The 12,861-nt window shown below is 42.8% G+C and overlaps 1 protein-coding gene across 1 annotated transcript; it reads left to right on the top strand.

Moving 5' to 3' along the window:
* Positions 1-408: 408 nt before the first annotated feature.
* On the top strand, positions 409-7,929 carry LOC143293581 (uncharacterized). The gene is made up of 3 exons (XM_076604636.1): positions 409-531; positions 1,302-1,692; positions 4,218-7,929. Exons 2-3 carry the CDS (start codon positions 1,556-1,558, stop codon positions 4,543-4,545), a joined length of 465 nt encoding a protein of 154 aa, XP_076460751.1. The 5' UTR covers positions 409-531; positions 1,302-1,555; the 3' UTR covers positions 4,546-7,929.
* Positions 7,930-12,861: the final 4,932 nt, after the last annotated feature.

Genomic DNA, 12,861 nt, shown 5'->3' on the forward strand with positions numbered 1-12,861 from the left:
AATCTCCACCTTTTACCCGCCAGGCGCCGTTACCGAGATTCGAACCTGGGACCCTCAGATTGAAAGTCCAACGCTTTAATCACTCGGCTATTGCGCCCGTCTGATTGACTGATTGATATGGATACTTTTATAGCAGCTATCCTAGGTCAGAGACCAAGCTCTAAGCGCTTTACAAACACGGAGTCATTTGTATAACAGTTTGCCTACCTGGGTGGAGCCGACTAAGAGTTGCCATACAGGCTATCATCATTCGTTTTCTGTGTCATTCAGTCAGGCTTCACACACACACACACACACACACACACACACACACACACACACACACACACTTACTCTTTGTACGCTTTGTATCCCTTCTCTGGGTTGTCTGTTAATGGGATTGTCCCACAGACTGGAAGGGAACTTGTGTCTACTTGGTTTGTCAAGGATATCGTCGTCGTCGTAAAAGAGAGAGAGAGAGAGAGGTCCTCTGTTTACTCATTGAGGACTGTCCCGACTTTATCACAACGTTTTTGAAATCAGAACGTTCAGGTAGGTAAGGTTTATGCATACATAATTGTTCGTTTTACTGCAGTGTGTCATTTCGCTTGGAACAGGAATATTCGTGAAACTTTGTCTTTCCTGACGCCATGAGTTTGGCCACAAAAGAATAGAGTTAAGAGCTGACATTTTTTGGCGTTTGGAGAGAGGGGAGACCTTCAAGCATAAAGACAAGTCTTCTGAGCATGGCGCACAGTCTACACAGGCTTGATCAGACGACTGCAGCCGAGGTTTTGTTGAAAATACATTATACAGGATTCACAAAAAGTTAAGGATCACTTGTGAACTTGAACAGTTTCCTTCTTGGGGCCATGGTGAAATGATGGTGAATGTCCTGCCAACAGAAATGCATGAATCCAATGGAATATCGCCACTTGCTTTCTTGCACGGTCACATTTTTTTTTTTTTTTAATTGAAAACCGAGCAAATAAAAAACAAAACAAAAAACGGCTAACGTTTATGAACCACTGAACAACTGTCAATTTTTGGCTGAAAACCATCGATTTAAAAAAATCACTTTTCAAACATTTCGTGATGCACGTGCGCTTGAAACAGCTATTTTGGAATTCAGTGAGAAAACCAGTGGTTGACCATGATTATGCCCCTTGCATAATTTTTAAATCTTTGGATTTTTTTTTTTTTTTTTTTTTTTAAGTGTGAAAACATGCCTGCTTTTATGAAGTGGCCCTTGATTGTGTGTGTGTGTGTGTTTGTGAACCCTGTATATGCATGTGACCTTGACGTCGTTCTGTCTGTGCCAGACTTCCGGAAATGGAGACACCGCGGCGGCACACACTCATTCCCGCCGACAGACGTCACAACGACGACCTCATCCTTCCCTCGACGACTTCCTTTCTTTCACCCCAAAACCCCCTCCTCCTCAGCCGCCACCGTTGCAGCAGCAGCAGCAGCTCTGGACCTGAACCCAGCACGTCCAACCCGGAAGGATGACAGAGCGGGGAAGAACGCCTACCTGTGTCGTAACTGTGGGAAAGGGTTCCCCTACGTGCAGAGCATGACCCGCCACAGGCGCCAGTGTGAGGGAACCTACCACCTGAGCTGCCCCATCTGCCAGCACAAGTTCTACCGCCGGGACTACTACAACGCTCATCTGGAGTCCAAGCATCGCGTGGTGCCTCCCCCTTTTTCCCAGTCAGTACGCGGAGCGGAGGAGGGGGTGATGAACCCCCCGGCTTCTGTACTGGGAGAGGGGATTAATCCCCAGGCTTCTGTAGTGGGGGAAAGGGGAATTAATCTTCTGGATTCTGTCCTGGGGGACCGTCATATGTCGTTGTCGTCGGGTGGTGGGGGTAGTGGTGGTGGTGGACAGGAGGAAGGGGGACTGGGGCTGTGACCCGGGTGGTGGTGTTGACTGTTGGAGAGTCTGTGTGTCACGGGTATGTGTGAGGTGGGTGGAACTGTTTATTGTGCTTTTTTCTCTGTGTGTCTTGTGTCGCGGCTGAATCTGTTCCTGTCCTTGTCTGTCTGTTTCTACACCCCCCCCCCCCCCCCCCCTTTCCAATGGTAGGTTTATTTGAATTGATGTTTTAAATATATACATGTAAATTCATAAATGCGCTCCAGTTGTGTGTGTGTGCGTGTGCGCATGTCATTTTAAGTAATATATACACTTTTTTGACTCACTTGTGTAAACAAAGTGAGTCTATGTTTTAACCCGGTGTTTGGTTGTCTGTGTGTGTGTCCGTGGTAAACTTTAACATTGCCATCTTCTCTGCAAATGCTTTGTCAGTTGACACCAAATTTGGCATAAAAATAGGAAAAATTCAGTTCTTTCCAGTCATCTTGTTTATCAGTCCTACACATGTATAAGGAATGCACGAAGATCGTGCGATTCCCTATCTACAGACAGCCAGGACGCTACCCCTCTCCAGACAACCGGGACTTCCCCATTGGAGCGCCAGATGAACAGCCAGACACCACCCCTCCAGACAACCGGGACTTCCCCATTGGAGCGCCAGATGAACAGCCAGACACCACCCCTCCAGACAGCCAGGACTTCCCCATTGAAACGCCAGATGAACAGCCAGACACCACCCATCTCCAGACAGCCAGGACTTCCCCATTGAAACGCCAGATGAACAGCCAGACACCACCCATCTCCAGACAGCCAGGACTTCCCCATTGAAGCGCCAGATGAACAGCCAGACACCACCCATCTCCAGATAGCCAGGACTCACCCTTAGAACGCCAGATGAACAGCCAGACACCACGCCCCTACAGACAGCCAGAACGTCCCCTTTGGAACGCCAGATGAACAGCCAGACACCACCCCTCTCCAGACAGCCAGGACTCACCCTTAGAACGCCAGATGGACCTCACATCCGGACAGACATCCAGGACTTCATCCGCATCGAGCAACGAAACCATCGCAACACCAAGACCACAGCACTGAACAACTTTAAGGGCGCAAGCCAACAGGTTGATAAACCCTACCGGCTATCGTACAACAAAGACGGTTTACTTGTCAAAGTTACTGGCCCTTTGTTATCTAGGTTTAAGAGGGAGATTGATTATGGTGATGAGTTAAAGTGAAAGTTGACAGTTCGTCATAGATCTTCTTCTCCCTTCACTCCGTGGAGTCACTGGGGGGAGGGGATTGGGGGGGGGGGGGGGGGGGGGGGGGGGGGGGGTGCACAGAACTGTTCACCAGATTCCTCTAGGTCTGTTGATTGTTTGCAATAGTCTAGGTCTCTGCAAATGGTTTTTTCCGTCAAACCCTGCAGTGTGAAAACATCATCTCCCCCCCAACCCCTTTCCATCTTCAGCCCATAACAGTTCTTCGGAGGATTGTTTTCACAGGCCGTTGGATCTTGTTATATGACCTTACCAACGTGGTTTTCTTTTCTAAATTGGTGCTGGCAGATATGGTTCATTGTGCTGCTGATGGTTTGGCCCACTTGTTCATTGATGTGATCAATGTATCTGATGGTTAGTATCTTACGATGACGCCTGATTTCCATGGCTTGGACTCTTCTTTGCAAATTCGCTAAGAGTAATCAGCTTTCTGCTTTGACGAGTTTGGTTTCCGAGTTTCTCAACGCTGACAGCAAGTCCGGTTAGCATCACTGTGTAAAGTCTTCTCTGATGCTCGTCATTTATTTAAACCACTCATTTAATTACATTGTGAAGCCTGTTGCAAACTCATCGGCGTTTCCTTGCCATTTATGAAGACTGGTCGATTTGTTTCGGTATTGTTATTGTTGTTGCTGTTGTTTTTAACCCTGTTGCAAATATCTCAGCCTTTTCATGGATCTAGTTATTTATTCAAATCTGTCTCTTGTTTGTACGGTGTTATGGTTATGTAAATGTTTCCTCAGATCTTGTCACGATCATCAATTTAAACCATTCTGTTCTTTGTACTCTGTTTCTGGTATGTCAGCCAGCTTTTCCCCCAAAGCTAGCCATTTATCTAAACCAGTCTGGTTGTTCTTGGTGTACTGAAGGTGTTCCATTCTTCCTTCACAGTCTGCTTCACCCTTTCTCACAATCTGGTCATCTGTTCAAACTGTATCGTCCGACACGTTTCTCATCGTCATCTGTTCAGACTGTTTTGTACGACGACACATTGTTTCTTATCGTTTTCCTCAGACTCTGGTCACTTGTTTCAAACCTAACCATGTGTTCAAACCAGTCCGCTGTGCTCCCCTCTGTTGCAGACATCTCCCCCTTCCCCCAGCATGCAGCCTTCGAACCTGTGACGGGCTCCACCACGTCCTGGCACAAGCTGTTGACCACTCAGCCGCACCTGCTGGCCGAAAATCTCCCCGTCTTCTTCCCGGACGCCTCAGCACTTCAGCGTACAACCACGGCAACATCCGCCAACGCCAACTGTCATCGCTGTCACCGGTGCGGAAAGGGTTACAGCTTTGCCACGGGGTTGAGTCGGCACAGGAAGCAGTGCTACGGCCTGTACAACATCCAGTGCACGCAGTGCGGGAAAAGGTTCCACCGTTCAGACCACCTCACCAGGCACAGGCAGCGTAAGCACGGGCCTTGTGGCCGGAGCCAGGACACCACGTGACCGTGTCTGGTTTCATTGATTGGTTAATTGATACACCAGGCAGCGGAAGCACGGGCTGTGTGGAAGGAGCCGGGAATCCACGTGACCGTGTCTGGCTTAAGTGATTGGTTGATTAATACACCAGGCAGCGGAAGATCGGGCTGTGTGGGAGGAGCCAGGAATCCACGTGACCGTGTCTGGCTTCATTGATTGGTTGATATATACACCAGGCAACGGAAGCACGGGGCTGTGTGGGAGGAGCCATGGCTCCTCCACGTGACTGTGTCTGGCTCCAGTGACAGGTGAGTTGGCTCATTAGTTATTGCAGCCACAGGCAGGAGAAGCAGGGGCCCTGTGTGAGGAAGGACTTCTCCACGTGTCTGGTTTCCATGATTGGTTTGAAGAGGTTTGGGGGACTCTAAGGAGCTTTTCAGCAGATCTGATAGATCGGGATAGGAAGGGGTGTAAGTATAAAGGACAGAATATAAGTAAGATGGGAGAGATTCTTCGAAGTAGCGATAAGCCAATACGATAATTTTGTACTGAATTATGTACCAGTGAAGTTGACATAAGAGTGGGGTAACTTTAAGAAAATGATTTTTGCAGTGTTATTCAAAATCATCTGAAGGCGTGACAACAAATTAGAAGACAGACAAGCAAGTAGTGAATTGCAGTAGTCAATGCGACTCAGGATCATGGAACAGACAAGCTGATGGTTGCTTCAATAGTCAGCTATGGTCGAATGGTGCGAATTTTCCTTAGTTGGAAGTTTGCAGTTTTACGCAAATTACTCACATGGTCGTGCATGGACAGAGCTGAATTTTGACAGAATTTTGAAAGTTATCAGCATTGCAGACAGTCAAGGTATGGTCTGATGCGTGACTAAGTGTAGACTTAGGACCTATAAGTATAGCTTCTTTCTAGACGTAATTAAGTTGAAGTTTGTTTGTCAACATCCACTCCTTCACAGCAACAATGTACATCTCTATGTTTTTTTTGTGGAGGATAGCAAAATAATTTTGGAAAGAAGCTTTAGTGAATTGGGTGAAATCTGCAGACTTGTGAAAATCACGCCAATGCTGTCTGATGATGTGGGACAGTGGTTGAGTGTACAGACTAAATAATATTGGACCAAGAACTGAACCTTGGGGAACACCATATTGAACAAGGATAAGTTTGGATTCAGAATGAGAACTGGAAATGAACACCCATTGAGCGCGATTGGAGAGGTAAGATTTTAACCAGTTGAGAGCTGTGCCAGAGACTCCAAAAGTATTATGAATACGGTTGAGAATACCATGATCAAATGTGTCTAAGGCTGCAGAGAGATCAAGCAGACACAGAACTGACACATCTCTGTAGTCTGCGCAGGAGAATGATGTGTTGGAGGGCTGTCTCTTTATTGTGATTATGTCTGTATGTAGACTGAAACACCTCAAGGAGACGTGTTATATATATATATATATATATATATATATAGAGATATATATATAGAGAGAGAGAGAGAGAGAGAGAGAGATTATAAGCACATATCGATCGACCATATTATGTCAGTGGTGTGTGTGTGTGTGTGTGTGTGTGTGTTGTTTATGGTGATAATCTGTTCCCTCGGCATGATTGGCAGTTTTGAGACTAAAGATTTTTTTGATTTTTTTTTTTTTTTATAAGAAGTAAATAAAAATCAATGATTGCATATTTGATATAACAATTTCAGCAGATAAAGACTTTAAATAAAATGAAAGTAAAATGAATGTTTTCACATTTCTCATAACAATTTCAGCAGATAAAGACTCCAGATAAATCAAAACAAAATAAAATGATTTCATATTTGTCACGGCATAAAAACTGTAGGAGATGAAGACTCCAAACAAATCAAAATAAAATGAATAGTTTCATTTTCGTCAAAACACTTTGAGAAGATAAAGAAAAATCTAGATTTGTTTGAGGTATGTTGTGGGTGCAGAGAAAAGAAATGTTTGACAATATGAATATATACATTGAAATGGATCTGACTAATGCAACGGAAAGTCATTGACTAACATTGTTTTTAAAGTTCAAACTTATAATAACCTTTGACAAATGATATAAAATAGCCTTTTCCAGCTTATCCTTAGTGTCAAGTAAACGCCAATAATTGTAGGTGTACCTTCCTTTCAGAATATTGATTAGGTCTACGAACACACGAATCAACTAGTTATGCATACATGCGTACGTGCACACATACATGAATACATTAAATGAATAGATTAGAGAATAAAAGAGATCAAGATAAATGAATGAATGTATAACTAAAAGAATGAATGAATGGATGAATAGATAGATAAATAAATACACAAATAAATGAATAAATAAATAGATAAATAAAACATGCATTCAAATAAACAAACATCGACATATAATTATGATCAACACGCATGCACATTCCAAGATTGAATTGTCTGGAATTCAATTCCATTACATAAGCTATGACATGCTTTGTGACGGTCATCAACTCAGTCTTATCCTCATTCTGTGTATCATTTTCACACACGCATTTTCCCTCTTCTTCTTTTTGTACTTGATTGTATTGTTCTATACTGGGAGGTGTTGTATTGTGATGTGAACGAACTCAATGGATATGTTATTTTGTTAACATGTTCTGTTTGATGTTTGATTTTTTTTTTTTCTTCTAATTGGATTTTTTATCGTAAGCTATGTTGTCCGTTGTCAGGTTCCGTGATTTTTGGACAATAAAGCGATGTTGTTGTTGTTTTACCCCACTGCGATGTACTGCCCAGTTCTGTTTTCCACTGCACTGTTACTCTGTACTGTACTACACTGATCCGTACTGACTGTACTCTGTGATGTGATGTTCTGTTATGTAATGGCTCTGTGCTGTAGTGTCCTGCAGGTGCCAGTTGCATTGCTTGGTTCTAACTTTTTGACAGTTACACGTGACTAAATGCCTACGTTGACCGAACTACGCCATTGGTCAGTTCCATACTACACACAGTTAGTAGCGGGTTACGAGCATGTTAGACTCTTCCGTCCGAGCAATGCAACTGGCATGCATGTACCATGATGCACACACCCATCTGTGTTTTTGTCCATTTTTCATACCTGAAGTGAACATTTCAGCTGCTAACTCTTTCTGGCACAAACAGTGGCATTATTTCTGCATTTTTCTTGTGTCGGAAGCGTACCTACGCAATGGTCAGTCTGATGTTCCGGGTTCTGGTTAGTTGATGGTCGTTACGATTATTAAAAAGACTCTGTTTCTGCAATGCACCATGTGATTCTGACATAATAATTTATGTGGTGTTCTATTAAACATGAACACGATTCATGCCCAGTTTGTGTGTGGTGTGTGTGTGTATGGTGTGTGTGTGTTAGGGGTACTTGGGGTAGGGGGATGAGGTGGGGGAATCTGAATGGGCGTTTGTGTGCATGCATGGATGTATGTAGGGAGTGGGTGGGGGATACACGTCTGTGAGTATGTATGTGTGTTAAAACATTTTTGACTCACTTGTGCAAACAAAGTGAGTCTATGTTTTAACCCGGTGTTCAGTTGTCTGTGTGTGTGTGTCTGTGTGTCCGTGGTAAACTTTAACATTGCCATTTTCTCTGCAAATGCTTTGTCAGTTGACACCAAATTTGGCATAAAAATAGGAAAAATTCAGTTATTTCCAGTCATCTTGTTTAAAACAATATTGCATCTCTGGTTGGGCACAAAAATTTTTTTTTTAAAGAAGCCAAATTATATGCAAACTGAATTTACTGTTATATTTATTTTTTTTTTATTCTCTAAACTTCGCACTTTGATCTGTTATTCTAACACAACAACAAGAGCAGTCATTTTTATCATTTTTTGTTCAAGCAGGAACTTCTTTTGCTAAGCATGGAAGTTATATTTATTTTGCATGTCTTTGGTGCAGATTGTAAAAAAAGGGAATTTAATCTGTAATTAATGCTAGGGGGCTTAATTTGCATTAAACTGATCTTTCTCATCTCAAACATTACATTTTGAAATTATACTCAATATATAAACAGCTTGTGTGTTTTACTCTCAGTGTACAGGGCTTTCACTAAGTTCATTCGCCCAAGTGCTCTTTCTTCGGAAAATACTAAAATCATTACGACGAGTGGACTTTATAGATCTATTAGCTGAGCCCTGAAGGTCATGGGCAAAAATCAATTGCGTACACATATTTATACATATTCAAAGCGTGTGCTCATATTCTTCGCGAACGCGAACGACGCCATTTTGTTTCAAGTTGTTGACCTGCCCGTTCAATCCTATATTCAATCGACAATACACGATAACATGTGATGGAAAGTTGGAGAAGGAGACCGTTAAATATTTATTCAGAGAAAGATTTGTGAACGCCTCATCACTTACTGGATTATGCCCCAAACTGCCATAAAAATATCCACAGAATCAGTCGAAATTCACAGTTAAAAATAATAAACCATGCGAGTTAATACCCTTGAATTGATGAAACGTAAAAATTTCCAGTCTTGACTTTTCTCAAAATGAAGTCCTTTTCACTTCATACGACGTTTAGAAGTACTTGTACTTGGCTCTATAATTATGTTATTAGTTTTTAACAAAATACTCAATTTTCATATCAACTTTCAAACTATAAAACTAGAATGAACATAAAAGAGAAATTGAATCGACTGTGTCAACCGGGTGTAACTAAACTTGTACATCTATCTAGATCCAGAGAAAACGGCTAAATGTTGCAGTGTGATTGCGGGGATAGCCACGTCTCCTTTACCGCGGACTTAAAAAGAATTTTTAATTGCCCTTAAACATTTTTTGAATGCCCAAGATACACCAGAATAATATGATTTAAACAGTGTTCTCACTGCGAATACCGCAATCGATTTATCGCCCTTTAAATAAGCATGTTTAAATGTTATATTTTTGCATGTCAGCTAAGACAGTTTCTTCTCACCCGAGCACGCGGGGTTCAAGTCTGCTGTCAGGACTTTTTTTTCTTTTTCTTTTAACCTGAAGCTGTATAATAATAAATACAGAACACATTTTAACGATTACATTTTTTTAAAGTATATCACAAGTGAGTCTTGAAGGCCTTGCCTCTCTTGTTTGAGATGTTGTTGTTATTGAAATTTGGTAAATTAATTTGTTAAATATGTTGCTTTTAAAAATTCATATCATTGTGTGTTTTTTCAATTTTTATTTTCTTTGTGTTGCTCAGTTAATGTTAATTCAAATGATTGCTACAACAAAAAAAGTTAATCTGACAATAAATGGTTTCAGTCAGTCAGTTGCAGTGTGTGTGAGTGTGTGTGATCAAGGCAGTGGTGCATCATGTCATCATTATCACCATGATCATCATCATCAACAACAACAACATCACCATCATCATTATCAACACAACCACCACCTCTTTCTTGCTTTCTTTTCGTTCTGTCTCTCCCCCCGCGCGCGCATGTCCGCGAGTATGTGCGTGCATGTGTGGCTTCGATGAGGTTATTGGCGAGGAATAAGACCCATAATCAACAATCAAGGATGACAAAGCATCAAACTTTCTATTGTATCGTTGGAAACACCATGCTGTCTTTGGAGCTACCACCTCTCAGAAGGACTAAAGTTCCATTATGCCTTTCTGTGATTCACATGTACTCGCCGCACGGTACTCCTTGTGTGTGTGAAGAGATGAACTGAGGTGAGTTTCAGTTTCACTAATGTGTCAAAGCTTGTGGACTTATCCATATACGCCACACCGCATCTGGATTTATTTAATAAACATGAGCATAAACCCCACGCGCTTGCAGGCCGTGAGATGAGACGAGAATAACTTATGTGATTGAACACGTGTTTCACAGTCACTTTTGGTTTTGATTTCGTATTAATGCGATCCCGCCCTCTGTACTCGTTTCCAACTCCCCAGGTCACACACACACACACACACACACACACACACCATGCAGACCACAGGGTGCAATATATCAGCCAGTGAGGTTTTCCCAACTGATAAGACACATGGCTCGTTCAGTCATATACAGACATCAGAAAAAGTTAAGTGCCATTGAGTGATAAGAACAGGTAATGCTTTCACAGAATGTCAAACAAAAAAATCCATATATGACTCAAACCACGCAGGGTTCATATGATCAACCACTGGCTTGTAATTAGATTCACAAACGGCTGATTTTGGTACACGTGCACCATGAACCTTTTGAAAAACGTTTGAAAAATTTGATGTTTCAGCCTCCCCCCCCCCCCCCCCTCCCCCCACCAAAAAAAAAAAAAAAAGCACGTGCAAGAAAGTAACCTCTTGTTATGAGTTATTTCCACTGTCTGTATACACTGTTGAGTGGTGCTCATTACACTGTCTGCATACACCGATGAGTGGTTGCTCATTACGCTGTCTGCATACACCGATGAGTGGTGCTCATTTCACTGTCTGCATACACCGTTGAGTGGTGCTCATTACACTGTCTGCATACACCGATGAGTGGTGCTCATTTCACTGTCTGCATACACCGATGAGTGGTGCTCATTTCACTGTCTGCATACACCGTTGAGTGGTGCTCATTACACTGTCTGCATACACCGATGAGTGGTGCTCATTACACTGTTTGCATGCACCGTTTAGTGGTGCTCATTACACTGTCTGCATACACCGATGAGTGGTGCTCATTACACTGTCTGCATACACCGATGAGTGGTGCTCATTACACTGCATACACCGATGAGTGGTGCTCATTGCACTGTCTGCATACACAATTGAGTGGTGCTCATTACACTCAGTGTCTGCATACACCGATGAGTGGTGCTCATTTCACTGCATACACCGATGAGTGGTGCTCATTTCACTGTCTGCATACACCGTTGAGTAGTGCTCATTACACTTAGTGTCTGCATACACCAATGAGTGGTGTTCATTCCACTGTCTGCATAAACTGTTGAGTGGTGCTCATTACACTATCTGCGTACACCGTTGAGTGGTGCTCATTACACTGGTTGCATACACCGCTATTTGCCGGAAATGCGCCATTATTTCACAATGCCCTAAAGAAGAAAACTGTGCAAGTACCCAAACGGTCCTTATCTTTTTGTGAACCGTGTCGTTCATCAATGACTCCAGCAGAGGTCAGTTGTTGCTTTGCGACGCACAACACAGGCATAGAAACAAACTGCTAACTGATAAGCCCTGTTCTGACGACAATAATTTATACCAGTCGAGACGTCAGACTGAGATCTTATCACATATAAAATGTTCGTCCTCGAAGATCTTATTACAGAGAAAAATGTCCGTCCTCGAAGAAAGTTAAGAGCATGCATGGCTCAGCCTTTATACCTTCGGTAACAGCTCCCAAGAGAATCTACCGATGGAGACTGATCTCACTGCGTGCCGAAAAAATTGGAGATCACAGAAATCTGAGCAGGCATGCATGGCTCAGCCTTTATACGTACCTTCGGTAACAACTCCCAAGAGAATCTACCGATGGAGACTGACCGAAAAAACTGGAGATCACAGAAATCTGAGCAGGCATGCATGGCTCAGCCTTTATACGTACCTTCGGTAACAACTCCCAAGAGAATCTACCGATGGAGACTGACCGAAAAAACTGGAGATCACAGAAATCAGAGCAGGTCATTAACGTAAGCATGGCAAAAAAAGAGTCACACACACACACACACACACACACACACACACACACAAGCACGTGCGGTTGGGGCTCGTGCGCGCGCGCGTGTGTGTGCTGCCTGTTTGTTCGCTCGTGCAATATTAATCTGCCTATTTTCTTTGTTTCGTTTCTTGCTCTTACTTTTTAGTGGAGACCTCTGTCCTCAAAACCATCTCTTTCTTGTTTTTCTCCTTTCTTTCTCCTTTCTTCCTTTTTCTTTCCTTACATTTTTACGTTACCTATAGAATTATTCATTTTTACTGATTTATCCTTTCAATCCTACTGGAACATGGAGGACTACTATCAAACCATAATTCCACGCCCAAAATAAGACATTCAAATACTCAATACTATAACTAAACATTAAGGAAACACAAAAATTTAATATCAGCATTGATATGGATGGATATGGATACTTATATAGCGCCTATCCTCGGTCAGAGACCAAGCTCTAAGCGCTTTACAAACGCTGGGTCATTTGCTCAACAGGCTGCCTACCTGGGTAGAGCCGAGTGATGGTTGCCACTGGGCGCTCATAATTCGTTTCCTGTGTCATTTGACACGTGCGTATTTGATCTTCTGCGTGCGTATGCACACGAAAGGGCCTCAGATCTGCATAGACTTGGGAGATCGGAAAAACCTCCACCCTTTACCCA

The sequence above is a fragment of the Babylonia areolata genome, chromosome 19 (assembly GCF_041734735.1).
Source record: "Babylonia areolata isolate BAREFJ2019XMU chromosome 19, ASM4173473v1, whole genome shotgun sequence".
Taxonomy (NCBI): domain Eukaryota; kingdom Metazoa; phylum Mollusca; class Gastropoda; order Neogastropoda; family Buccinidae; genus Babylonia; species Babylonia areolata.